The sequence below is a fragment of the Echinops telfairi genome, unplaced genomic scaffold (genome assembly GCF_000313985.2).
Source record: "Echinops telfairi isolate 266 unplaced genomic scaffold, ASM31398v2 ScPeMD7_7424;HRSCAF=8462, whole genome shotgun sequence".
NCBI lineage: Eukaryota > Metazoa > Chordata > Mammalia > Afrosoricida > Tenrecidae > Echinops > Echinops telfairi.
In genome coordinates this window covers 871194-898701 of record NW_022111324.1, presented here as the reverse complement: position 1 = coordinate 898701, position 27508 = coordinate 871194, and the positions used below count along the sequence as shown (strand labels likewise).

The following is a 27508-nucleotide window of genomic DNA, read 5'->3' as shown; positions in this document are numbered from 1 at the left end:
GCAATTGAACATTGAGAAAACATTCCAGCCCAGTCCAGATCAAGTCCGTAAGTCTAATATTAGCCCATATGTCCAATACCAATCTATAAAGTCCTCTTCAGACTCATGAAACACATGCAATGATGCCGAATGCAAGAAGATCACAAGCCAGTGGGTAGAAAGTCTTTGGATCCAGTGGCATTGGAAACATCTCAGCGCTAGCAGGGGTCTCTGCATGGCTTCTCCAGCACCCAGGGCTGCAGCAGGGTGGGTCCATGTGTCTTGTCAGCTGCTATGTCTCCCAGGGTGTGATCAGAGATTTTCTCACCTATAAGGAGGAAATACTGGAATTCCCAGAAACCTTAGGGGAAGGCTATGCCCACACAGAAGCCTCATTGGCTATGACCTAATTGACAGGCTAGACTCCACCCCAACCTGCTTAATCCTTAAATTGACAATTGTATAGCTACTACAACAGACAAGTTTGTTGTTAGGTACCATTGAGTCGGTTCCAACCCTTAGTGACCTTATACACAACAGAACCAAACACTGTCGGTCCTGTGCCATCTTCACAGTTGTTCCTATGCCTGAACCCATTGTTGCAGCCACTGTGTCAATCTAGTCTCCTTGAGAGCCTTCCTCTTTTTCACTGCGCCTCTACTTTACCAAACATGATGTCCTCCTCTAGGGACTGTTCTCTCCTGGTAACGTGTCCAAAGCATGTAAGATGAAATCTTGACATCCTTGCCTCTAAGGAGCACTCTGGTCTTACTTCTTCCAACACAGATTGGTTTGTACTTTTAGCAGTCCATGGTACTTGCATTTTTCTTCTCCAGCACCACAGTCCAAATGCATAGATTCTTCTTTTGTCTTCCTTATTCAATGTCCAAATTTCACATGCATATTAGGAAATCGAAAATACCAAGGCTTGGGTCAAGCACATCTTAGTCCTTAAAGCAACATCCCTGTTTTTCAATAATCTAAAGAGGTCTTGTGCAGCAAATTTACCTGATGTACCACGTCATTTGATCTCTTGACTGCTGTTCCATGATTGGAATGACTGTGGATCTAAGCAAGACAAACTCCTTGACAACGTCAACCTTTTCTCCATTTACTTATTGGTCCAGTGTTGGGATTTTGGTCTTATTTACATTGAGTTGTAATCCATATTGAAAGCAGCAATCCTTGATCTTCATCAACAAGGTTTCAAGCAAGTTTCAAGTCCTCCTTACTTTCAGCAAGCACGGTTATGTTATCTGCATATCACAGGCTATTAATAAGTACTCCTCCAAGTTTGATATTGCATTCTTCTTCATATAATCAAGCCTCTCTGATTATTTGCTCAGTATAAAGTGGGTAGAGCTTGTAGGCAGCAGAAAACCAAAATCAAAACTCACTGCCATCAAGTTTATCCCAACTCCTAACAACCTATAGGGCAGGTCTGGAACTCTTTACAAGAGAAAGCCTCATCTTTCTCAGAGCAGCTGATCTTGTGGTTAAGAGTCCAATACCTAGCCCACTATGCCTCCAGGGCTCTTGGGCAGAGAAAAGGGCATACACAAAAGCAGAGGCAATCTTAGAAAAGTGGCAGCAATTCCAAATGGTTGGATGATGGATTCCCTACCACTCCTCTGTGTACCACTCCCCACTCTGCTAAGTAGCATATACATTATAGTCATTATTTCAAAAACTTAGCCATTACCAGGCTATACAGTCAGAGCCCAGGTCACAGAAGTTCAAATGAACCAATCCCAAATAAGAAAATGTTTACTTCCAAGAGAATAACTAACACTGCACTACTCCCTCTGATTCCTGGCAATCACTACTCTGTCTTCCATCTCTGTAATTCTGTTCTTTCAGGGATATGATACAAATGGACTCATTTGGTAATCAATCTCAGGGAATTGGCATTTTCCACTCACTATTATAATTCTTTGAAGACTCAACCAAATTGCTGGGCATAAATAAGTCATTTTCTTTCTGTTGCTGAGTAATATTTCATGACATGGATAGAGCATAACTCCTTCAATCATTTGCCCTTGCAGACACTGGGGTAGTTTCCAGTTTGGGGCTAGAATGAATAAAGCCATAAACATTCATATACTGGATTTTTGTGTCAATGTAAGCTCTCATTTCCTACAATAAATATCATTGGGTACAATTGCTGGGTTAAATGGTAGTTGCATGCTTAGTTTAGTTGTTTTTGAAAGAAACTGTGTGTTTTTCAGAATGGTTGTACCCTTAAATATTCCCACTAGCAACAAATGAGTGGTTTAGTTTTCTGAATCCTCACTAGCATTTGTGTTGACATTTTTTGGGTGGGGGGCAGGGAGAGTGGGGGAGAGGGTGGTGGCAGAAGATAAGAGCTTAGGTTGTTAATATGCAAATATTACGCTTTTCTAATGCGTTTAGTGTTATAATTTCACTTTCAGTTCTGTTTTAGCTGGGCCTCAAACATCTTGATATGTTGGATTTCATTCAGCTGCAGTTATTTTACCTCCATTGGGACTTATTGGACCCATAGGTTATCCAAAAATCTGTAACTTCATTTTAGTGTTTGGATATTTTTCTGTTATCTCCCTGTTACTGATTTCTAATGTGATTCCATTATAGTCTGAGAACACACTCGTTATTATTTTAGGCCTGTTAAATTTGTTGAGGTTTGTTTATGGCCCAGGATATCTTGGTATTGTAATGTGGGCACCTAAAAGAATGTGTACTCTGTTATTGTAGAGTGGAGTGCTGTATAAATGGTATTTAGGTCTTGTTGGTCAGCGGTAGTGCTGAGTTCTTCGATCCCCTTGCTGATATTTTCATCCAGGTGTTCTGTCAGTTACTGAGAGAATCAATTTGTAGATAAATTTCTTCTTTCAGGTCTGTATCACTTTTTGCTTCCCATGTTTTGCTCCACATCATTCTACTCTTTGGTGCATACACACTTAAAATGGTTATCATTTCCTAGCAGATCGGCACTTTTTATCATTATGTAATATCTTTCTCTGGCTGTGGTAATTTTCTTTGCTCTAAAGCCTACTTTAACTGATGTTATAAAGCTACTCTTGCTTTCCTTTGATAAACATTTATACAGTATATTTCCCCCCACCTTTTTCAACCTAGCAATGTCACTATATTTGAAGTGAGTTTCTTACAGACAACATATAATGGACTAACTTTTTTATTCCTCCCACTGCAGATGTAGTACTTTGTGCTGTTTTGAAAATTGGTACATTTTATCTAAATCATCAAAGTTATGTGAATAGAGTTATTCACACTGCTATTTTCATTGGTGCTGTCAAGTCTATTCTGACTTGCATGATCTCCTGTGACAGAGGAGAACTTCCCCCAGGGTTTTTGAAGGTATAATCCTCGTGAAGCAGATCACCAGGTGGATCTGATCCAGTGGATCAGCTGGGTGGTCTAGTTAGTAAATGAGCACTTAACCATTACATCACCAGATTCTCCTCCTTTATTAAAAAGAATTGTGTTTTCAATGAAGTTCACACAGCAAACTAGATTCCCAATGAACCATCTCTATGCAAATTGTTTAGTGACATTAGTCATATTTTCTGGAGATGTTAACCTTGCTTTAATGCTATCTGATGGTTCAATTACCATTGCTTTGGCTTCCTTGCCCCTTAATCTTCTCATTGTTGACCTTTTGATTTCATACAGGTGTTTTTTTGATGGAGCACTGGACTCTGTTATTTCACTAAAAGGTGCCTCCAGGGGATGGTTTCAGCTCAAGTTTTAGAGAGGATCTCAGTGTAAGTGTCTCAAGGAGTCCTTTAGTCTCACCTGGTCCTCTAAATCTGGACTTTTTTTAAGAATTTGAGTTCTGTTCCATGGTTTTCTCCCATTCTACCAGGGTCCATCTATTGTAGCTATGATCAGAGTAGTCAGTAGTAATAGCTGGAAACCACTTTAATTCTTCAGGTCTTTATTATCTTTCTGGTTACACAGCATCTGAATTTGTCTTACAGATAGTGTGACTATGTACATGTATGTATATATATGTATGTATGTATATGTATACATATTTGTTGTGATTTGGGTGAAAGTTCACACAATAAATCAATTTTCCATTTATCAATTCATGTACGTTTTGTTTCGTGCCATTGGTTTTAAATTCCACAATGTGACAGAACTCATCCATTTCCTTTGGGTTTCCAGTTTCCATTCGTCCTTCTTTCCGGTCCCTTTCTGCAGCCTGAACTCTGCGTCTAGCCAAATGCTGAACTTTGTTTCTTTTGATCTCAAATGGTTGATTATCCTAAGAAATCTGTCCCTCCCTAATGTTACCAACCTTCCTGTTGTTTGAGTCACGGGGGTAAGCTCTGTTCCAGGTTTAAAGGACGATGCCCCAGGGCATAGTCTTGGGGATTCTACCAGTCTCTATCCAACTAATGAGTCTGCTCTTTTTTATTATTTTGGATTTTGTTCCACACTTTTCCCCACGCTACCCAAGGCCTTCTATTGTGATTATCTTCAGTGCAGTTGGTAGTGGGAGCCAAGCGCCATCTAGCACTTGTAGGCATAAGGTTGTAGAGGCTGGAATTCACATGATTCATTAGTCCTTTGGACTAATTGTTTCCATGTGTCTTTAATTTTATTTACTTTTATTTGCTCTGGATGAGGACAGACTAATAACTGTACCTTGGCTGTCCACTAACAAGTTTTTAAGATCCTGGTCACTACTCATCAAAGTAGGACTTAGACCTTTTCTTTGTGGACTGTGTGGTGTCAATTGATTCTGATGTACCCCAATATCCTGGTCCGGAGCCCCAGGCCCAGTGACAATTTCTCTGAAGGTGTTTGGTTTGAGCTAAGAAATTTTACTAATTTTCCCCCCTGCATACTTTACTATAATTATAGGTATATTTGCAGAATATGTTAATACACATGGAGAAATTATCTATCTATCTATCTATCTATCTATCTATCTATCTATCTATCTATCTATCTATCTATCTATCTATCCTCTATTCACCTTTCTGCACCCGTTCAGCTTACATGTCTACGTATGTATGTATTTCATTGTAGGTGATTGTAATTCTTGTTTGCAGGATTGTGACTAGTATTTACTTCTGTTGCTTTAAACTCTTGTGTTGCGTCTCCCTAGGTCTTAGTTACACCATTTTGTGGTGGTGGTGTTAGGTGTGGTCAAGTCGGTTCGGACTCACAGTGGCCCTGTGTACAACAGAATGAAACTCTGCCCAGTCCTGTGCCAGCCTCACAAGTGTGTTTGAGCTCATTGCTGCATGATGTTGATTATCTCAAGGTTCTTCCTCTATTTTGCTGCCCTTTTACCAAGCATCATGTCATTTTCTAAGGACTGATCTCTCCTGATAGTATGTTCAAAGCATAGGAGATGAAGTCCCGAATCTTCAATTCTATGGAGCATTCTGCTGTATTTCTTCAAAGATAGATGTGTTCATTCTGGGCTGGCTTCCGCCTTATTGTATACTGCCTTTCCTTTCATCCAAGTTAATGTGTGTCTACCCTCTAGTTAGTGATTTATTCTCCCTTCCCCTCCTATCCCTTAGGGCAACAAAGACTGTTTCTTTTAGTGTAAAAACCTTATCTTGGCTTTTTATAATAATGGTCTCATACAATATATCCCCCTCTGTGATTGACTAATTCTCTCAGCATAATATCCTTCAGGTTCATACATAGGGAGAGATATCCTCTGTCAAATCTCTCTTTCTCTATATGTTATATTATGTGCTTATTCTGTTTTATTTTTTGGTGGTGATAGTATTATTTGCTTCTGTATCCGCCCCCCCCACACCATCTTCCTGTAGACCATTATCTGTAGACCATTATCTAAATTTAGACCATTATCTAAATTCTATTTTAGTTTATTTGTAGAATGTTATGAGGTGTTTCCAAGTTGCATTGTTACTCTTTTAACATTGTGCAGTATTCCGTTGTGTGTATGCACCATTTTTTACTTAAACATTCATCTGTTGGTGGGTACTTCGGCTGTTTTCATCATCTAACTAGTGCTGTGATGAACATGTTGCTGTATTCTGTTTTGTTTTTAAATAATTTTACTGGGGCTCGTAGAGGTTGCTGTGTTGTTAGGGGCGGAGTTGGTTCTGACTCACAGTGACCCTATGTACTATAGAACAAAACAATGCCTGCTTGTGCGACCTCCTCATGACTATTATGTTTGGGTGTGCACATATGGCTCTGATTTCTGTAGGATATGTGCCTAATAGCAGGATTGCTGGATCATATGGCATTTCTGTTCCCAGCTGTAAAAGGACGTGCCATACTAACTTCCACAGTGATGGTGATGGTATCATTTTAAAATCCCACCAGCAGTGTGTAAGGGTTGCAGTCTCTCCCCATCTTCAAGCATTTGTTGTTTTCCAATTTTTTGAACTTTGCTATTTATGTTGGTGGGTTACTTCTCTCTACTGGCCAATGATCAGGGGCATTTCATGTGTTTGTTGGTTGCCTACTTGTCTTCTTTGGTGAAATGTTTGTTCCTATTCCATTTTTAAACTGGATTATTTATTCATTTTTTGTTTTATTGTTTTCTTTTTAATACCTAGCCTGTTGGGTTTTTGTTTGTTTTTTTCTTTTCTTCTGGTAAAATCTTTTGGTGCACACAAACATTTGATTTTTAGGAGGTTGTGGTCATCTAGTTTGTATTTTGATGTTTGTACATTTTTTGGTTATGTATTAAAAGTGTAGCTATGGCAAGGATTAGAGTTAATACTCCATGGGTCTTTACTGCATGGCATACAAATTCAGCTTCTTGAATTTGTACATTTAGTCTTGCATTTTGTTTATTCACTCATCAATTAATGGGCATTTGAGTTGTTTCCACTATTGGGCTATTATGCATAATATTGCTATACATATTCATGATATATTTTTGTATGAACTTATGTTTTGAGGGTCTTGAGTATACTTAGGAATAGAATTCCTATGTTTGAGACATCATTTTTCTAATTCTTTTCCAGCCAAACCTTCTGGAATACTGATGACATAAATGTTGTATCATTTGTTATGGTCCCATACGTCTGTTCTTTGTTTCATTGCTACGTTTTGGTTCTATTTTTCTATGTTTATTCTACTTTTATTCTGGTCTATTTTCTGCTTATCAAATCTCTATTATTATATCTTCAAATTCACTGAATTTTTTCTGTTCCCTCCATTCAGCTCATGCACTGAGTTTTTTAAGTTTGTTATTGTATTTTTTCATTTCTAAAATTCCATTTGGTCTTCTTTACTTTTTCTGTTCCTTGGCTGCAACATTTTACTTATTCGTTTCAAGAGTGTTCATAATTGCTCACTGAAGCGTTTTTGTAATGGCTGCTTTAAAAATTTGATAGATATTTCCAACATCTCTGTCATCATATCATTAGCATTGTCTGTTTTTCATTGTTGTTGACATTTCTGATATGACAAATGATCTTTGTTTTGAACCCTAGATATTGTTGAGTACTCTGCTGTGAGAATCTCAAAGTGCAAAACTCACTGCCATCAAGTCGTTGCTGACTCATTGCTACCTTATAGGGCAGAGCAGCACTACCCCTGTGTGTTTCTGAGATTATAAATCGTGATGGAAGTAGAAAGCCTCATCTTTCTTTCAAGGAGTGGCTGGTGTTTCTGAACTTGAGATCTTGTGGTTAACCCACACCACCACTAGAGAAAGGGATAATTGCAACCTTGTTACTGCCATCGTGTGAATAGATGCCCAGATTTTCTCCTTGACCTGTTGACACACAAAGGGGGAAGGGCCTTCTCACTACAAAAGGTGACCAGACGTCCCGCTTTTGGCGGGACAGTCCTGATTTTTAAAAAGCCCCAATTTTTGGAAAGAATGAATGACAAGCTAGGGTATATAGTTTTCGGCTGCCATGTGGCTATTTCACCAGGATATGAGTTTTATCAATGGTGTCCTGCTTTACCAATGTTAAAATCTGGTCACCTTACACTACTACTGAGTGTAGGTGGGCGTTATAGCCCCACTTGTTGTTGTCATTAGATGCGGTCAAGCTGGTTCCAACTCAAAGTGACCCTACATACAACCAAACAAAATGTGGCCCAGTCCTGTGCGATCCTCACAATTGTGGCTGTGTTTGAGCCCATTAGTCCCACTACACTACCACTGCCACTACCACCACCCCAGGGATGCTCTGTTATTATTCTCCATGTGGCTTCCATGGATACAACATGGGGTTGGAAGCCACAATAGCAGCCAGTGGGGATGAAAATCCTAGCACCTTAATCAGTTCTTTGAAAATAGCTGAGAAGAAAGGTTGGGGAACCTCATTATAACAGGTATGAGGGTAGAAGTTTAGGCTCTCTACCTTTGGCTGGAACAGGTAGGATGAGGCCAGCTTTCTCTGTAATGTTTGGATGGAGTAGAGCAGTTATCCTCGAAACTGAATTTCCCCCTTGTTGAGCTTCCTCTTTCTTGTCCTGTTGTTGGACTTTTCTGTGTCTGTCCCTATTGGCATATCAAGGTTGTTGGTTTCTTCAGCTCTACAGTACTTTTGTGCAAATCTCACACACATTATATGGATTAAAACCATGATACTCCCTTGTGAGTTTGCTATGTGCACATTATATGTATGTCGGTGTTATTTATGTAAGCACACCATATGTGCAAAATATGGTCTGTCTGGGATATGGGAGGCAAAAAGAAAACCCAGGGAACTAGCCACTGCCATTCTTTAGGTCCCCTGATTTCCTTTCTCTTTTAAAATCTATGTTTCTTTTATATATAATATTCAAAGTTGAGGACCTAATGCCAGGGGCTTAAGTGGAGAGGAAATGTTTTGAGAATGATGAGGGCAATGAATGTACAAATGTGCTTTACACAATTGATGTATGTATGCATTGTGATAAGAGTCATATGAGCCCCTAATAAAATGATTTTTAAAAAAAGAAAGAAAGAAAGAAAGAAATGTTCAAAGTTTCCCGCTGTATTTAGAAAAATAAGGAAGGTACATTAACTCTATCTTTGCAGAGGCAAATGTCTTGTTTGGATTTTGTGATTGTTTTGTGTTGTGATTTTACTAGAGATGATTGGGCTTGACCTCTCCTGAGACATTAATTCAAACAGGAGACTAGACCCTGGAAAAGGAATTCAGAAAAGTGGCAGAAGCTCGGTGAGATGCACTGACACAGCGGCTGCAACAATGAGCTCGAACATAAGAACAGCTGTGAGGGTGGCACAGGACTGGGTAGTCTATCGTTCTGTTGGACGGAGGGTCGATACGAGTCCGAACCAACTGGATGGCACCCAACAACAACAACGGGGTAAGCCCCCAGAAATGTGTAGCTTTCACAAACTTTCAGGTGATTCCTATGTGGCCCAAGCATCTTCCATATATATCGGCTATGAGTTAAACACTTGGGCAGATGACAGCGATGGGTACTCCCCTCCTGAGGGAATGGATTCTCAGTCTTCTCATGTGTTTACTATCGGAAGAGTCTATTCTTGAGAACCCACGCTGGTCTGTTTTTGTTTTCAAAAGCAGTAAAAGAGAGTCAATGACTGAAAGCACCAAAGGGTTGTGAAACTCCAAGAAGCTGCTGAATCCACTGACCTCTTATAAGAGTCCGTATAAAGCAGCGCCAGAGGACCCTGAGTGTGGATGAGTCGGTTTATGCTGTGTGCAGCTGATGAAACCAGCTGAGTTAGTTAATTGTGCCAACCTGGCCGATAATCACATGTGGGGCTAATTGAAAGGCGGAGGGATAAATGGGTGGTGAGCCTCGCCTTTCTAGTTCTCGGGTCTCTTGCTTTGTGATGGTCGCACCAGGGTGCAGCTGCCTTAGCAGTTCCCTGCTTCAGCTTGCAAGATTGACTTCCTACAAGACATCCCCAAGGAGAAGCTACATGGACCTATCCCGATGCAGCCCTGGGTGCTGGAGCAGCCGTGTGGAGACCCCTGCTAGTGCTGAGATGCTTGTCCGTTCACTGACTCAGCTTTCCTCCTGCAGTTGGCATCACTGCCTCTGTTTTGTGAGGTGGAGGACTTTGTGGACTGGTGTTGGGTAAATGGGTTAATGTTGGACTTGTGGGCTTGGGCAGCATTGGGTTGGGATGTTTTCGTGATGCACATTTTCTTTACATAAAACTCTCTTATACATGAGTTGCTGTGGATTTGTTTCTCCAAAGTACCCAGACTAATACACCAGCCTTGCTATCTGGCCATGATGGGTTTGGGCCAGCGCTTGACTGAACATCACAGAGGTCAAGTGCCACGGAGAGAGTGGCATAAAAATGCCCCATAGTTGAGCTCCAAGATAAAACGACCTAATTTTACTCTAGCAACTCCTTTCTTTGGGGGATAAAAAAATCCTAGCCTGTTCTCTAGAGCCAGGCTGAGCCCAATATAATAGTAGATGGTTCTTATGACCTGCTGTGCAGCTTGTACCCAAATTGACTGAAATGCTAAGAGTGAAGATGCATCAAGGTAATGCCAGCTCATGCTTTATTCTTATCCAAGCAATAAAACTCCATTATAAAAAGCAATTTGGCAAGACTCTCCCTTGCAATTCTAAAGACTGTAACTAATATATTAACTAAAAGGAAAGAATAATGAGACAAAGTAATATAAAACAACCATTTTCTGTCTTGGCAGGCAGAGGTTGGGAGACCAGGCTTCCAGGCTACCCTGTGTTACCTCTTGTCCACAGCAGTCAGAAAATGATTTTAAAAGAGGGTTTTTTTGTGGTTGTTAGGTGCCCTCACATTGATTCTACCTCATAATGACTCCACGTGACAAAGCAGCGCTTCCACGTAGAGTTGCCTAGGCTGTGGTCTTTATGAAAGGAGCCCTGATGGGGCTGTCAGTAAGGGTTGGGCTGCTAACTGCAAAGTCAGTATGTAAAAACCACCAGCCACTCCATGGGAGAAAGACGAGGCTGTCTGTTTCCAGAAAGATTTATAACCTCGGAAGCCTTATGTGTTAGTCTGGGTTGACTAGAGAAACAATTCATAGACACTCATGTGTGTATAAGAAAATTATATCAAAGAGTAATTGTGTATTAAGAAAACATCCCAGTCTCATCCAGATCAAGTCCATAAGTCTGATCTTAGCCCATTCGTCCAATACCAGTCTATAAATTCCTCTAAAGACTCACGCAGCCAAGTAGTGATGCTGAATGATCACAGGCCAGTGGGTGGAAAGTCTTGTGGATCCAGTGATGGTGGAAGCATCTCAGTGCTGGTGTGAGTCTCCATGGGGCTCCTCCAGCTCTAAGGCTCTGGCTCCATCAGTGTAGTTTCGCATGGCTTGTCAACAGGAATGTCTCTCAGGGAGGTAGGTCTTTTTGCCCTTCATAGTAGCCACTATGCCCATTTTCTCTCAGCTACTAATTTTTTCCCTAAAATTTATACATTTTTATTTTGTGCTTAATTTAACCAAAATAGGATAATTTAATTCTACTGCCTTTAATTCTCTTTGAAAGTGAAAGTTTTGCAAGTATCTTCAGCTTTCATAAGTAGCTCTATAACAACTCTTTTTATGCTAGCATCTTCTTCTCTTTTAGTAAAAATAAATCACAGTACCCCGAATTTCTCTTTGCTTAAGTATCTTCTCTTAATTAAGGAAAGACTCTATATAAAGCTGGTGGTCATTATTTGATGTCAGTTTTGTCTCTATTTCCTTCAATTAGATTCATAATTATAGCATGCCATTCTGGGCTAAATTCCACCCTTCTAATAAAGACATCATTATCCCAAAGAAAATATGGACTTACTCCTCACTTGCCAATTATCTTCTTTAATGACATTTCACATTTACAAAACAGTAAACATTCTACTATTTGCACAGTAACAATGTATACCTGGCAGTAATGAATACTGGGGTACAACGATAAGAGTGACACTGGCTGTGATGATTATGTGTCAGCTTGGCTCACTCTTGATTCTCATTGTCTTAACATAATGATGTAGTCGTCCTCCATTTGTGATCTGAAGTGATAATCTTCCATTTTCACGTGGGCTTCCGGGTTCAAGGTAAGGGAAGCAGACAGTAGAGTCCTCCCTGGGGCAAGGCAAGCAGAGTCTGTCCACAGGCAGCAAGCAGCAGGGTGGGTCACCAACAGTCAGCAGCTCGGGGGCTTAGCAAGGCAGGCCCGGATGGGATCTTGAATGCAAGCAATGCAAGGTGACAGAATCCACCAGCCTTGGGCTCAAGAGATGTACACACCAGCAATGTGGTGAAGCAGGTCTCGAAGGAGCCTCAAGCACTAGCTGCACAATCAATGGATTGGCCTGACCCACAGGTAGTGTAGCACACAGGTTGAGACAGAGAACTAGTTACAGCAGCAGCACGCTCCGATCACCAAAGAGCAAATGAGAGAGGGGCGGGCCTTGCAGAGGCATTTATCTCTTTGCCCTCCAATCAAACTGTGACCTGATTAATCCCACATGTCGCTATGGGCCAGGTTGGCACAATAAACCTACCTATCACATCTTATACAAGTTGCTATGAGTTAGAATTACCTTGGAGGTAGTGGGGTTTGGGTTTATCTTTGAAGGTTTTTAACCCTTCAGTGCCACAGGATGGGTTTGAACCATCAATGTTTCAATTAGCAATTGAGTGTTTAACCAATGTGCCACCAGGGTAGTACACATAGTTAATAATGCTCAAGGAAGGAGGTTCAAGTCTACCCAAAAGCACCTTAGAAGAAAGGTCTAGTGATCTACTTCTTAAAAAAATCAGCCACTGAAAACCCTGTGAAGCATAGCTTTCCTCTGATATGTATGGAGTTTCCATGAGTTGAAATGACTCAATGACAATTTAGAAGTGGTATCAGCCTCCACGTAGAATATTCTGGAAAAGAAACCATAAAGATCTTTTCATCTACTTATTATTTGAAAACCTCATTCAAATCCAGCTCTCTTCCTCTAAAGATCTTGCAGTAATCCTTGAGTGAGTCTAGTCTATCTATGAGGGATTAGGACATTGAATAATCCAAAGGGTTTGTGAGGTCACAGGGGATGACCAACCTTCCAGTTGTTCAAGGGCCTAAACATGGATACAGCTGGAGCTTTCGCTTCTTCAATGGTAAGGCTGGAATTTTGGAATTAAAGTTCTTCTTGCCGACGACTCACGCACTCACTATCCTGCATTCCCAGTCACCTTCCAAGTAAGACTGTGCAGAGTGCACTCCTGGCGGCGGAGTCACATCTCTGCTCAGGAGCTGACCCAAGACTAGAACAAGTTCTCTTCACACTGAGACTCTGATTCCACTAAGGCCCAAATCCACTGCCACAGAGTCTAGTCTCACTCAAAAGGAGTGTATAGGATAGAATAAAACAGCTGGTGGGTTAGAATTGCTGATCTTGTGCTAGTGGCCCAATACATATCCTGACAAACAACCAGAGTTCCTTATTAACTCTGCAAAAACAAAAAATGAAATACTGCTATTGGGTCACTTGCATCCCTACTTCTGAGCTTTTATAAATCTTTACAGGAGCAGGCAGTCTCATCTTTCTCCTGTGGAGCAGATGGTGCGTTTGAGCCACCAGCGATGCCATTAGCAGTCTGACACTTATTCAACAGGACCATCACCAGGGCTCCTACTACCTCTACCACACTGGTAGGATTCTAAGTCAATGCAGTATGGCAAGTAGCTTCATTCAGAAGCAGGATTGACTATATATTTCGCCACTGTCTTAAATTCAGGAACAATTTAATGATTCGTTTCTCTTGGTCTGAAATTGTCTCTCTACATCCCCTCTACTATGTAAATATTTTACGATAAAAAAGAAAAAAATAAGGTAATCTAATCTTTCCTCGCATTTCTAGATGGAAATATAGAGAAAAAATATAAAGAAAAAATCTTAAGAAGAAATTGCTCCAAATTCTCATTTAAAGAATAGTTGGAAACCCCCAAACTAATGACCCTGTATTATGGGATTACAAATCACATTAGCTTCAACTATAGGATAAAGAATGTATTACTGAACACTAATGACACCAAATTTAGCATAACCAGCTTCAGAAAATTCACATAACTCCAAGCTTTATTTGAAGCCAATTTTTTAAAGCCAAAACCCCCCACCTTTTTTCTTTAAATGCTTGTAAATAAGGACATGGAGTCTTGGCCAGCGCATGAGGGAAATTTCAGTTCTTGCTACCCACTGTCCTGAATGGCTGTCTCCGTGGTATGCCAAGAAATGAAGACATTTCAAATCCAGACGGGTGTGGAAGGAAGGAGGAAAGGGAGGAAGAACTGTCACTAAAACTGTCAGTCCCTCCCTTGAGTTCCTCCAGGGGAAAAGCAGAGCGCCCAGCAGAGCCTTAATTGCTGCACCCAGTCCAAAAGGGCAGACAGGAGGACCGAGGGGCTGGCCTGCAGCCTACTTCCGCCTCCAGGCCAGGCGAGGCAGGGCCTCACATCGGTCCAGGGGGAACATGAGCAGAAAAAGCAGCGGGATCAATGAGGCCAATAAAATAAGTGTTCAGTGAGACACAGGTCTGCTTCCTAATTAAGCTCCAGAAATCCAAAGCAACCAGGGGGGTTGGCAGGAGAACTTTTTCTTTCAGAAATGGGGAAGGCTGCCTGGAGGAATAGATTCATATCCCAACTCTGTATGTGCATAACTCTGTGTGTAACTTCTTTGTCTCATTTTGTGTCCCCTTCCTGCACACCAAGGACACCGTGGCACTGCTGGCTACTCTAGCTGACCTCAGAATTAGAGTTTACTAGTCCCTCTTCTCCCACGGGTGGTTGGGTTCTGAGGGCTGCACAGGCCAGAAGGGCAGAGTACTTCCAGTATGTGCTGTGACCAGGGAAGAAATGACCTGGCCCTAAGCATCAAATATGAGGAAGTCATAGGTGGGTGTCTGGGTGAGAAGAGCTAGAGATAAGGGAAGGTGAAATCTGGATCTGTTTCTGGTTGGGAATTGGATTCATGCTGATCCTTGCCACATAGTTAGCAATGAAGTTGAGATTAGATCCCCTTTAGCAACCTACTTGTGTTGACATCTTTAGATAAAGTCTTCTTGTCAATAAATAAGAAATGTCTTTTCATCAATTTAGATCTTCCGTAATCTTTTTAGTGTTAAATTTCTTCAGTGTACAATTCTTTCATCCCTGGATAAAGTTATTCTTTTTTGGGTATTTTATTCTTTTATATGATTTTATAAATGCAATTGTTAATCTCCTTTACAGGTTGTTCATTGCTAGTGTATAGGGAACCCAATTGATTAGTTTGTTGACTTTCTACCCTGCAACTTTGCTGGATGTTTTCTTAGCTCTAGTAGCATTCTTAGATTCATTGAGATTGTCTTTATAGAAGCAAGCTATCTGTGAACAGGGGGAGTTTTACTTCTTTCATTACTTGGTTACCTTTTATTATTTTTGCTCATCTGATTGCTCTGCGTAGGACCTTCAGTAGAATATATAAAAGCAGTAGTAATAGCATGTGTCCCTGTCTTATTTTTAGTCTCTGCCTTTCTCCATTGGATGTAATGTTAGCTGTGGGTTTTGTTTCTTTTAAAAAAAAATCATTTTACTGGGGGCTCATACAACTCATCACAATCCATCCATCCATTGTGTTAAGCACATCTGTACATTTCTGGCCACCATCATTCTCAAAACATTTGCTTTCTACTTGAGCCACTGGTATCAGCTCCTCAGTTTTTTTAATAAAATAGATTCTTCATATTGATTCTCATAAGAAGTTTTCTACTTGATATAGGCAAGAAATCCCATTTTCCATCTGAGTAAAGAACAATTTACTTTTACATAATGTTTTCTATTACATAATCAAAATCTATCTCTACCTTAAAGATAGGTGAAATCTGATACTAAAAGAAAGTTCAATAATTTCCCCTACAAGGTCACCCAGTCCAATGGGTAATTGAAATCCTGCTCTTGTGCCTTTAAACTCTTTGTTATCTTTGATACACGAAGTAAAAACATCAAAGTTTTTCAATACTTTGATCACTGCCCTCCCCCCACCCAAAGAAGCTCTTCACTTTAAACCAAAAAAGGGAATAAAAGACTTGTTTTATAAAATCAATGAATAGAGCTAAGCACCTCTTAATATAGATGCTTCTTCCTCTTATTGAACGAGTACAAATATCAAGGTCTCCATGGAAATTCATGGCCATTTGTCACCCCAAAAGCTTCGGGAAGAGAATATGACATCGGAACACGGTCAGAGGCAGGTCCGACTGGCACAGTGCCAGCAACAGAACACAAAAATCAGGGCTAATGATCACAACGGCTTGGATTCCTTTTGGAACCGGGAAATGGATATGGCAGCCCCGAAACCTTCACTGAGGGAAGGGGTCCACTGTGAGAGAAGGCTTTCATGCTGACGTTTACTTCCCATCTCGAATAATAATGATCAGCAAGCAAGGCTCCACATCTGCAGGCCTTACCATAAAACCCCAACAACCTGCAGAGGCTATATTAACCCACCGTAGCACATTTTCCAGCTTCCACATTAAATGGGATTAGACTGACAATCTAGCTCTCTCTCACCTTCAGGTATAATTTATAGATATAGAAAGTGTACTACCACACCGAAGTGTTAACAGCATCATGACTCACACGATTTCTAATAGGTCTGTTTTCAAACTGTCAGATAATACACCGAAGCCTAGAAATATAACCCAGTGGGGAAAAGATTGGCCTGCTATTTAAAGGCTTAGATTTGCACCCTGACTCTGTCAGAAATAACCTGGGTGATCTGCGGACAGTCACTTCGCCTCCTCTGTCCTCTGTTGCCGTATTTAATCAATTAGGGAATTGGACCAGGTGAATTCTAAAAGGTCCTGCTTCTAAATTTTGGTTCTATAGTTCTAAATGCCTCCCTTTCTTGCCCGATTGCATCAGTTCTGTGTGGTCATAGTGACTCGCCTTACTGTTTGGGCAGGAAAATCATTTGCTTGAGATGCAATGTCCCAGAGACAGAGCACAGGTTGGAAGTTAAAAACGGACTTAATTAACCATTTCTTACAAATGATCATTTCCTTAACGCAGTCTGGAGAGGTTAGTACATACAGACATAACAACAGCAGCTACTAAACAAACCTGCTTGGATTAGAGGAAAACAGAGCCCGTTTGAACGGTGACTTCACCACCAGTGGGGACTAGAAACCTTAGGGAAGTTGCTCAATTTTCTGGGCTGTGAGAATTTTCCAACTATATAGTGACTGACAAAAGGCCTAGCAAAACAGGAGGCACTCAGCGTAAGTGTTCCATTATTATTAGTTGTTCTCCTTATCACGTTAGTGTATAGTCATTTCACTGGTTTGTTGTGTCTGTCTTGTCTTCCACTTTTTCAATTAGATAAAACAGGATTGGAGAAAGCACATGGTCCCTGCCTGCTGAAGGCTCCAGCGTCTGGGGGAAAGAGATAAATATAATGCAATATTATCGGAGTTTAACTGGACCTATGTATACATATCATGCTATCAAAAAGAATGAGTTTTTGCTAGATAGGATCCATGTCTAATATGTCTATGAATCCGACCCACTCCCTTGAACATGGTAGACACACAATAAATAATTATTAGTGAGCACGATAGCGTCTTTATAGAATGTTCCCTTAGGGGAGCTCAACAAAGTTATTGGTTTATAAGAGAAACCACATAAAACTCAGGCTCTCTGCATTCTTTAGCAGAAAATTTCCTTGGATGAAGTCCAGGACTAATCTTCCTTATTCAGAATTCTTGTCTTTAGCAAACGGTGCTATAGTTTAATTCCAGCATCATAACAAATAATCATTATTATACACAGAGAAAAGATAATTACTTGGGCCTCCTGGGGAGCTGAAGAAAATGTACTCAATGAGAGGCATCCAAGTAAAGCCAATTCCCTTTGACACTGGGTTCACATCACAAACAGAATCTAAGATGTATAAGGAATCGCAGACTCATTATCTGCTGGCATTAGTTCAAAACAGCACTTTCAGATACTTCTTAATATAATCACATATACATTTAATTTCAACAAGAGATGATCGCAATATCCATCCCTGGCTGCAGCTCAGGAGCCCGGTGGCTCCTGCTGTAGGTTGCTAAGGAGCCTCGTGGAGGTTCTTAGCAGTAGCTCTTCCCCAGTCCTTCCATCTTCCGGTACTACAGCAGACAATGCTTCGCTGGGATTCAGACGGTTTTCAAAAGTGGCTAATTTTTCAGCAGTTTCTCTCTGTCTTCTTCCTCGTCTATTCTTAATCTGGAAGCTTGTTGAAATTTATTCATCCTAGTTACCCTGCTGGTATTTGAAATATTGGTGGCATAGCTCCCGGCATCATAAAAAACTTCTGACATATAGCGACCCCTCTGTGCGTTTCCGAGACAGCAACGGTTTGCAGGCGTAGAGAGCCCAGTCTTTCTCCCACTGACCTGCTGGCTTCAAACTGCAGACCATGCGGATTGCAGCCCAACTCGCAACCAGTACACCACAAAGGAGCCTGACTACAACATGCAAAACAGACCAGCAGATGAGTGGAGCCTTGATTCCTTAAAAATAGTCATGGAAAAACGTAGTCTGAGGTCTCCAGGCCACACTTGAGCACTGTGCCGAGTGGGAGCTGGCCAGGAAAGATCACTATCATCCATCCTCAGGAGTCAAGATTAGACCTATCACCCAGACCTAGTAAAAGTCCTGGTTGGGGAGTGCCTGTGCTTTGGGGAGTGTAGCGCACTGAGCATTGGGACACAGAAACTTCGTATTGGGAATCCTCCTTCCATGTATCTCCATTTGTATCCTTTTCTAGAATAAATCTGTAGTTATAAGAATAGTATGCTCTGTGGGTTCTGTGAGTTATTATAGCAGATTATTGAACCTAATGGGGCAGTAGGAGCCAGCAGGTCAACAAGTAAGGGTGCCCACCAACCAGGTTTTTCTGTGGCATTTTTCTTTGACCTCCCATGCTCTTGAGCCCCTTATGACCACAGGCTAATGGTCTCCCTCACCCAGACATGTCTCTGTAGTTGTCTTTGTACCGTTTAAGACTTCACAAGTGTTCTCTTTGAAAAAAGAAAGAAATCTACCATGGCCTTGGGTGCTGATGAATCTATGATCCACTCCTTTTGGGACTCACCCGTTATCTCCTTTTGAAATTGTAACTGGACATATTGTGCCTCTTCCTTACAATGGCTTAGTCTCTGACTCAATGTTAATTTTTGGTAGCCTAATTAAATATTGCCAAAGTTTAATACAATGTGCCATGGCAAGTGATGAGGCAATTAGATATACTTATGCTCGTGCTTCTTCTAATCGTGAATGTTTTTGTGCTCCCAAACTTGTGTATTGGAAACAGCATCAGACAGAGGATTCTCTGGGCACCAGGAGGGAAAGGTGCTTATCTGGTTTTATGAACAAATGAATTTGCTGCAAAATCACAGGGTATAAAATCCGAGGTACGTCTCTCTCAGCTGAAGCAAACCAGAGTATCTGATTGGGTGGTGAAAACAGCTGGAGGTCTGAAGCTGCAACTCAGACCCTTTGCTCAAACAACCATGGACCAACCCCGCCTCCCAGATGAGTACTCACAAGTACAACTGACGGTCTTCACATGTGCTAATTGCACAGCTTTCTGCTAATCTGTATTACTTGTAATCTAAAATGATGCTGATCATTTATTTAGTTACCTTTTGTTCTATTAGAATAGATGCTTTGAATAGAGAGAGAGGGGATGGGGAGAGAGAAGAGAGGGGAAGAGGGAAAGGGGAGAAGAGAGAGAAGAGAATGAGAGAGAGAGAGAGAGAGAGAGAGAGAGAGAGAGAGAGAGAGAGATTGAGGTGTCACTCAGACTACTCAAACTTGCAGCCAGTGCTTGTTAGTCTGAAAGACAGTTCACTTTTAACTTGTGAGGGTGACCTAGCTCCAGGAGGCTACAGTAAGTAAGAGAGAGAAACTGACCCAGGGGTGTCTGACAATGAGGGTGAAGAAGTGGAAATGTAGAGGGTGAACCAGTATCTGTATTTCAGGGCTGGATTCAGAGGCTGACCCTTACTCTGTATCATCTAATCTAACTGTTCGTTTTACAGGGGTAGCTCACAGAGGTAAAAATAAATTGCTGAGTCACACAGCCAGGAAGAGTGGAGAAAGAACCAGAACTGAGGTCTTCTTATCTCAGCCGAAGGCCTCTTCGAGCATGCCAGGTGAACCCAGAAAAAATAAACCTGCTGCTTTGCTGGATAGGGAATGTTCAACACATAAGAGGGCTTCAAAAGCTTCATGGGCAAATGGAATTTAAAGATAATGGAATTTTTTCATTTGTGAAAGCCCCCTGTATTTACCGACTAACAGTCAGAAGCCTAAGGCTACCTAGCGGAGGCCCCAGTTCTTAGCCTTGTCATGATGGCCATCACTGCCCAGTGCACCATCTCCTTAATGAAACGTGTGCATTTTTACAATGGCCCAGCTAGTCTCACCCCCCTCTCAATCCAATGAGCAAAGAAGGAGAGAAGGGAGAGACAGTCAGTGTGTGTGCTCAGAGCACAGAGGGCTGTCACATGGGAACAGGATGACAAAAAGGCTAATTGTTGTTCATGTGCATTCATCTTTCGGAGACGATGTAAAATGAACACCATGATGAAAGGCATTATCCCAATCACAGCCCCGGCCCTGAAACAGACACCAGGTGTGGGTGGAGGCAACACGACGGGAGGCTCTCCTTTCCCAAGCCTGGCACCAGAAGAATCAGATCTAGGAAAGACCTGTTAGATCACTTCTCCTCTGGACCAGCTGGAAAGTGAACGTACAGCAGAGATTACCAAGGATGGAGTTTCAAAGTGAGGCATAACGTCCCACAGGCTCCCTCTGGGAGACGCCTCTGCAACTTAGCTTTCAATCACTTGAAGGCTGGCTTCTCTCCCAATGACTATCTCAGAGTCATCCCTAGGTGTGAAGTGATCTCAGGCAAAATGCCTCAGCCCTCTAGCTGCAGTTTTCTTACGAGCAGAGTGAGGCCAACACTGCAGAAGGTACATGCTGCGTGGGGGAGATACTGACCTGGGGAATAAGATGGTCCTCTAGAGGCAAAAGGGTGAGGCCACCCATGATGGACAAGTTCAGGGCTTATACAAAGTTATTCTCAAGTGGACAGAACAGTCCCTAGGGACAGTAGGTTTTGAAATGCTATCTGATTGACAGTAAACAAAGAATATGTCCATTAGAAGTGTAAGTGGGTTGAGGTGGTTCAGAGGTGTCTGAGTGGTCAGCCATGGAAGCATACTGGGAGGCTTCAAAAAAATTCACGGAAAAGTAGGATTAAAAGATAATGAAGTTTTTCCATGAACTTTTTGACCCTTCCTCATAAAAATAAGAAAGGCATAGAAGCTAAATGCTAGCAAGGTCTAACACATGCCAGGAAGAACATGTACCAGGCAAGGCCACTATGAGCATCCTACAGTCCCATCTCCTGCGAAGCCCAGGGTCCCCAAGCATTCCTGTCATATACTTAGTTGCCGGGCTCCATTGCTATGCTCACCAAGCGGCCCTTTAATAATGTGCCTGCTTCTATCACTTGCCTCTCATAGGAAGGACATGTGCTTGTGTGTAATAAAAAATATCTGGTCTGTGATATGGTCCTGTTTCTCAAGATACTTAAGAAACTGGAGGTTTAGTTTCTTCAACAAAGCCATTTGTGAGCCTTGCCAGTGTGGGTGATCATGCTAAGATTCACAACTTACACATACTGCTCAGCCTGGGTTTCTGACCCTGAAGGCCAGCAGCTCAGCCCCTCACCAGGATTAAATTCTGGGAGGGAAATGCCACTTTGCCTCTGTGTCTCATTTCCCAGGGTGACTGGATGTTCAAGAACACGAAAAGAAACATCCAGTAAGCCTTTCTTCATAGTACCGATAAAGGAAAGAATGATAATGGGTTTGTTAAAGCACCCATAAACAACAGTTATTGTCTTAGCAGTTGAAGTGGGAGCACTGAGCCCCCTCTCTTCGGCCGTAGGAAAGGCTGAGCCAAGCTATTAGACATGTAGCGAAAGCAAAGGAGGGATTCAGCCTGGCTCCTCCATTCATGAGCTTGGGTTGCATTGGCTCAGTATTTCTCTGAGGATACTTTTTGTTCTTAAAGTCATGCTGTCATTAAACCCTAGGGTCTCACCTACCCAATAGGCCTGAAATTGCTTCAGCCAATATCCTACTCAGACACTCCTGACAGAGCAATATTCTAGCGTTATGTCATGGTTAATCACTATGTGGCGTATATGAGGGAGTTTCAGAAAGTGGAAAAATTGAATTAAAAGATGATTAAATTTTTCCAGTAAATTTTGAAGCCCACTAAACTCATTGCCACGGAGTCATTTCTGACACCTAGTAAGCCCACAGAGCAGAGCAGGCATGCCCTGTGGGTTTCTCAGGCTGTAAACCTGAACAGGAGCAAAAAGCCTCCTATTTGTCCTTGGGAGTGATGGGGGGTCCAAACTGCAGACCCTGTGATGAACAGCTCAGTGAGTAACCCATGATGCCCCCAGAGTTCTTTAAGGGTAGGGGTAAAGGGACAGAAGAGATAACCCCATAGTAAGGACATGTGAGCCCCAAGCAGAGGTTTGTAAAGTCAAAGACACTTAACACACTGTTACAAATTCCGTACTTTTCTAAATCGTGAAGGCGTTGGTTCTTCATCAATGGTATATTCTGTTTCTCCCCTGCACATTTCTAACCTCACAATCATAGAATATATTCTGGAACCTAAAGATTTTTAGGGCACATAAGGGAATACATTTTGGGTTAATGTATGGGAGCCTTTTATAGCTGTCCAGGGATAAAATGTGCTTCTGCAGGAAGTAGTAAATTTCCCACCACTAGAGATGTCCTATCATATATTGAACAATATCTTTTCCAAGGTGGTTGTAAAGGAGATTTAAGGTCTTGGATTGACAAGATGCCCACCCTGTAAGGTCACTCTCACCTCATGATTCTCCCAGTTTATGTTGCCCGCTACTAAGTATGAACCTTGGCCTTCTACAACCTCCACACATTCCCCCTGAGTTTTGCCTTGAGTCCCATTTGAATTAAGATCAATGTAGATTTTGCACCACAGGCAAGCTAAGCTACAATAAATATAAAACAAAAGCATCATAAAAAATGAAAACTGAAAGCAGACTCAAGACATAGAAACAGGGGCTCTCCCCACATATCTTTAATCAACCAAGTTCTTTTCCATCTCTTTTCAGAACCCCATCCATTATGCAAATGCACACTTTTCGAGGTGTTAATATCATTCTCTCATAACACACACACACACACACACACAAAACTAACACAAAACAGTCACACGTTTCAACAACATAATGCTCACTTGTTTGTCTTACCCCAACTCAGAGGAATGCCTGAAACACTGTGCAGATCAGTATCCCCTTCCTCCTACCCTTGCCACCTCCCCACTTTTTACACACTGAATAATAGCACCAGTGGCTAGATGTCAGGGTACTACTTAGGCTCATGCAACAGCAATTGGAATAGGATGCATGCAGCGGCTAGATGTTGCCTTGGTTGGGCCTCTTTGTTCTTGGGACAGATGGGGATAACTCATAAGGGTACCTCCTTTTGGCCATTCCCTCCACAGATCTCTGGTACTTAACTATTACTTCAGTTGGGAGTATTTCCCAAGAGAAGCTTCAAAGATAAAGGTATCAAAAAAAGAAAGAGCATCTGCATGTGAGGGTGATGAGAGATGACGTCTGTCCCTCGTGGGGCAGATAGCAGCCCTTGCCTCACTCTCTGTCAAAGAGGATAACCTGTGAGTTAATGGAAGGATTCTGTCTGGAGAGTGACTTACAAAGAACAGGTAGCCCACACCTCCTTCCCGTACCTCCCTCTTCATCACAGTTTCTGGCTCACAGCCACTCACCTTTTTCTTCTTCTTCAGAATGACTTTCACTCCATCCACTGAAACCATAATGCTCACTTTCTTCTTCTTGATATTCTTGGCTTTAAACTCATACTGAAAAATGCAAAGAGAAAACAGAGAAACAAAACCCAGTTAGATCTGTGTGTCTGCCTAGTCCTGGTTAGCTCATGGTTGGAAGAGAGAGGGCTGGGCCCGGCCTGGTGGGCTGGCCCAGCTCTTGAGAACATGGAGCACCTCGGGAGTGTGGAAAGAAGCCTGCAGTTGGGGACAGGACGCTTTAGATTGGAACTGGAATTCAGAACAGTCATCAATTCCACTACTCAGCCATTACATAGAACCATGGGAGTGGACCAAATTCATCCTAACAAAATGAAAATGGCTTACTCCGAAAATTTCATCAGAAATCCAGAATCTACTCTCAATGATTCATCCCACCATTTAACAACTCTTGCTGTTAGGCAAGTTTTCCTGTGGCAAACCAAATGCTGCAAGAACTCCATTCTATCCCTAATGACGATTAAAGAGACCTGGCACCAGTATTCCATGCCAGAACTGGTTTTTGTTTTGGTTTGGTTTGGTTTGTGTTTGTTTTAATGTACTAAAGGACAGTTATTAATTCTAAGTTGTTCTCTACAAATTTGATTCTCAAATCCCTTGAATTATCCATGGGCCAGTCTCCAAGGCTACCCATAGGCCTATTCCCCTGAAGATGTTGGGGCTGGAGTATATTCTGGAAAGATCTGATAAATGATAGTTATAAAGGAAAGATTGCTTCATGGCTTCATTTGTGTGCAGTCCTGAGAAGAGCTGCTCCAGTCTCCACCATATACGCCTAGTGATGTTGGCCTTCTCCTCAAACCCAGACCTTTTCTGTAATATGTGCTCCTCATAGCCATTTCCTAGACCTGTGCAACTATTTGTAACTGGTCGTATCACTCTACTTTTTGTTCCCTGAACTTTATTCTCCAGTGCATTAACTACTGTCATCTGGCTCCCATCCTGGTATTCTCTCTCTCTCAACGCCATGAAGTGGATTCTGACTCACAGTAACCGTACACAGGACAGGGTAGAACTTCCGCTGTAGGTAACTGTTTGCACCACATAGGGACTCCACCCTAGGTACAGCTCTCCTGAAAGAAAAGAGGAGAAAACTTTAACCTCAGGCTCTGCTTCAGCCTGGGAACTCAAAACCAATTAGGAGTAAGGAGATAGAAAACCAAGACATCTAAGGAGTTGGAGACGGGAAGAGTGCATTAGCCCTGGAGTCTGTCTTAAGGTAGACTGTGGCAAATTCCTTTCTAAGGCAGTGCCAACATCCAGGGAAAGTTCAGGTTGTGTCTGGCCATCATGCACTTTAGGACGAGGCTCCAATTTGCAAGGTGTACCTCTAACTGCAACATTAGGTTCTAGGGCAATTCTAACCCGAAATAAGCCAAACTCGCTGCCATCAAGTTGATTCCCACGCATAGCACCCTATGTAGGGTTTCTATGTACTTTACAGTCTCCCCTTTTTCCTGCAGAGCAGTTGGTGGGTGTGAACCACCAGCCTCTCTGTTAGCAGTCCATCACCTAACCCACAGCACCACCAGATGCAGGGCCAGGTGAGTTGAAATGACCACTGGGTGGATAAACCAGCATGAGACTCTGCAAGCTAGCTGACTTTGCCTTGTGACCCAGCTAGATTTCCTGCCCATACTTGCATTTACCTCTGTTCACTACAGCTTCCAATAAACCCTATGCTTGAGCCATGGCTCTCTGATGATCACAACCCTAAAATTAGGGCAGTTCCTATCAGTCAAAGGGAGTGCCACAGGATGCATGCATTATGAATGATGAGCTGAGATAGGAGTTAAGAGCACAGGAGCCCCCAAACACCCAGATGTGATTAAATCTTGCCCCAAACAGGGCAATCCTTGACTTTTATTGCCTTTGGTCTCTCCTAGTAGGCTTGTCTCACAGGCTCCATACATATCCCTTTCCTTTTTCTACCAACAAAAACAAATGAGCAAATATTAAGAACTGCCAGGCATGCTCTCTCCTCAGCCCACGTTTCCGAGACTGTGTTGCCTGCTCAGCCAGATCCTTGCATGTCTTGTGTATCTAGAAGAATCTTATAGCTTAAACACATCTCTCTTTCCTGTCTGGTTTGACTCTAGGACATTTTACCTGAAGATCCCCCACCTAAGCCTGGCAAGAGGCACCCAATATGCTTACTGCCTGGGGATCTTAAATCTTACTTTGGCCACGCTTTTTAATATCCTGAACTGAAATCTCCAAAATGCAACTAAACTTTCTCTCGGGACCTGGAAAAGCGGCTCCATTTGGATTTGTGCACATGAGCCCTCCTGGCTGGGTCTTGCCGAGTCTCTTGACGCAGAGACTCTACAGGAAAGCATGTCCAAGTGATTTCCTCTAGAATACCAATGGTAGTGACAGCCCAGGTGCACCTTACAACAGCTGGTGGAATGCTCTGGAGGGCTTCAAAACAAAGAGGGCATGAAATGGGATTCCAGGGTCCTGTCGTAGCTGCCGGGCCTCCCTACGTGCTGTTTATAAGGTTGGACACATTCTACATCCATTCCACCTGCTGGCTGCTCAGTGGTCCCAACCCCCTTCCAATGGGAACATTGGAATGCGAAGTGTAGTGCTACCGGAAACCATGGAACTGAAAGAAAGTAAAACTCTGAAAGTACTTAAAGATCTGTCATCATCAGCCCGTTTGTTATATGCCCATTGTTCTCCACTTGGACATCATGTACAGATGATGTTTATTCTAGAGGGAGAACATGGGTTTGGAGAAAGGGGAGGGAATAGGACAACAGGGAGAAAGAAGGGACTGGCAGGGACAGGTCCTCCTTTTGTGCTGCTCTGAGGTGGAGACCTGCCTGGGCAGGTGGGTCCAGAGGAAGCATCTGTGTTTTGGAGGTTGGGGATCCAGTCTGTTCAGACTTTGCCAGAGGCTGTAGAACAAACAGGACTGCTAGTGGCACCAGCTGAGGCTCGGGCCAGCCTCCCACCAAGCCCATGCCAGCCTTGGAGTCCACGCCAGAAAGTCTGGCCCCTTCCCCCAACGTGGGCAGGCTGACCGGATACATTTGCTTTAGTAGCCAGAGCCCTGAAGGTCTCCAGGGCCTGACCTTCTACGGAGCAACAAAATACAAGTCCTGGAACACCCACTGCTGACTAGAAATGCCAAGGTAAAGTGTCTGGACCCGATAAGCAGAGCCTTAGAACCTCTCATTAACTTAGTGTACTGTGCTCACCAGCGAGGCCCACCAAGGGGAGGTTGGGTAGGGGATGAGCTCAGATCCAACAGGAGTTTAGAATAAGCACTGCATGAGTGACATAAGTAACATTGTTTCTGAACATCTCCTGGCTTCCTTAAATTCTCAGCACTGTCTCCTAAGCCAATGTCTCAGTGCCAGCCAGGGTCTGCAAAGACACCAGCCATGCCTTGGGCTGGAGGCTACACTGCAGAAATATAATGAATAGAATTACTTTTTTTAGAGACGATGGGGAAAGATTTTCTCTCTCTCTCTCTCTCTCTCTCTCACACACACACACACACACACACACACACATCTATAGATACAGAACAAAACCCTTCGTTCCTTGGTCACTTTGACTTCAAATAACTTGGCTAGGGATGCATTCTTTTTTTTTTTTTTAAACATTTTATTAGGGGCTCATACAACTGTTATCCCAA

General features: G+C 42.3%; 1 protein-coding gene across 4 annotated transcripts in view; it reads right to left on the bottom strand.

Moving 5' to 3' along the window:
• LOC101638476 (carboxyl-terminal PDZ ligand of neuronal nitric oxide synthase protein) overlaps positions 1-27508 on the bottom strand; it is a 379449-nt gene that overhangs the window by 106175 nt on the left and 245766 nt on the right. For all 4 annotated transcript variants that reach the window (XM_045297874.1, XM_004706776.3, XM_045297875.1 and 1 more), the window contains exon 3: positions 23803-23895. In XM_045297874.1, the coding sequence (XP_045153809.1) occupies positions 23803-23895 (93 nt within the window). The remainder of the gene's footprint in view (positions 1-23802; positions 23896-27508) is intronic.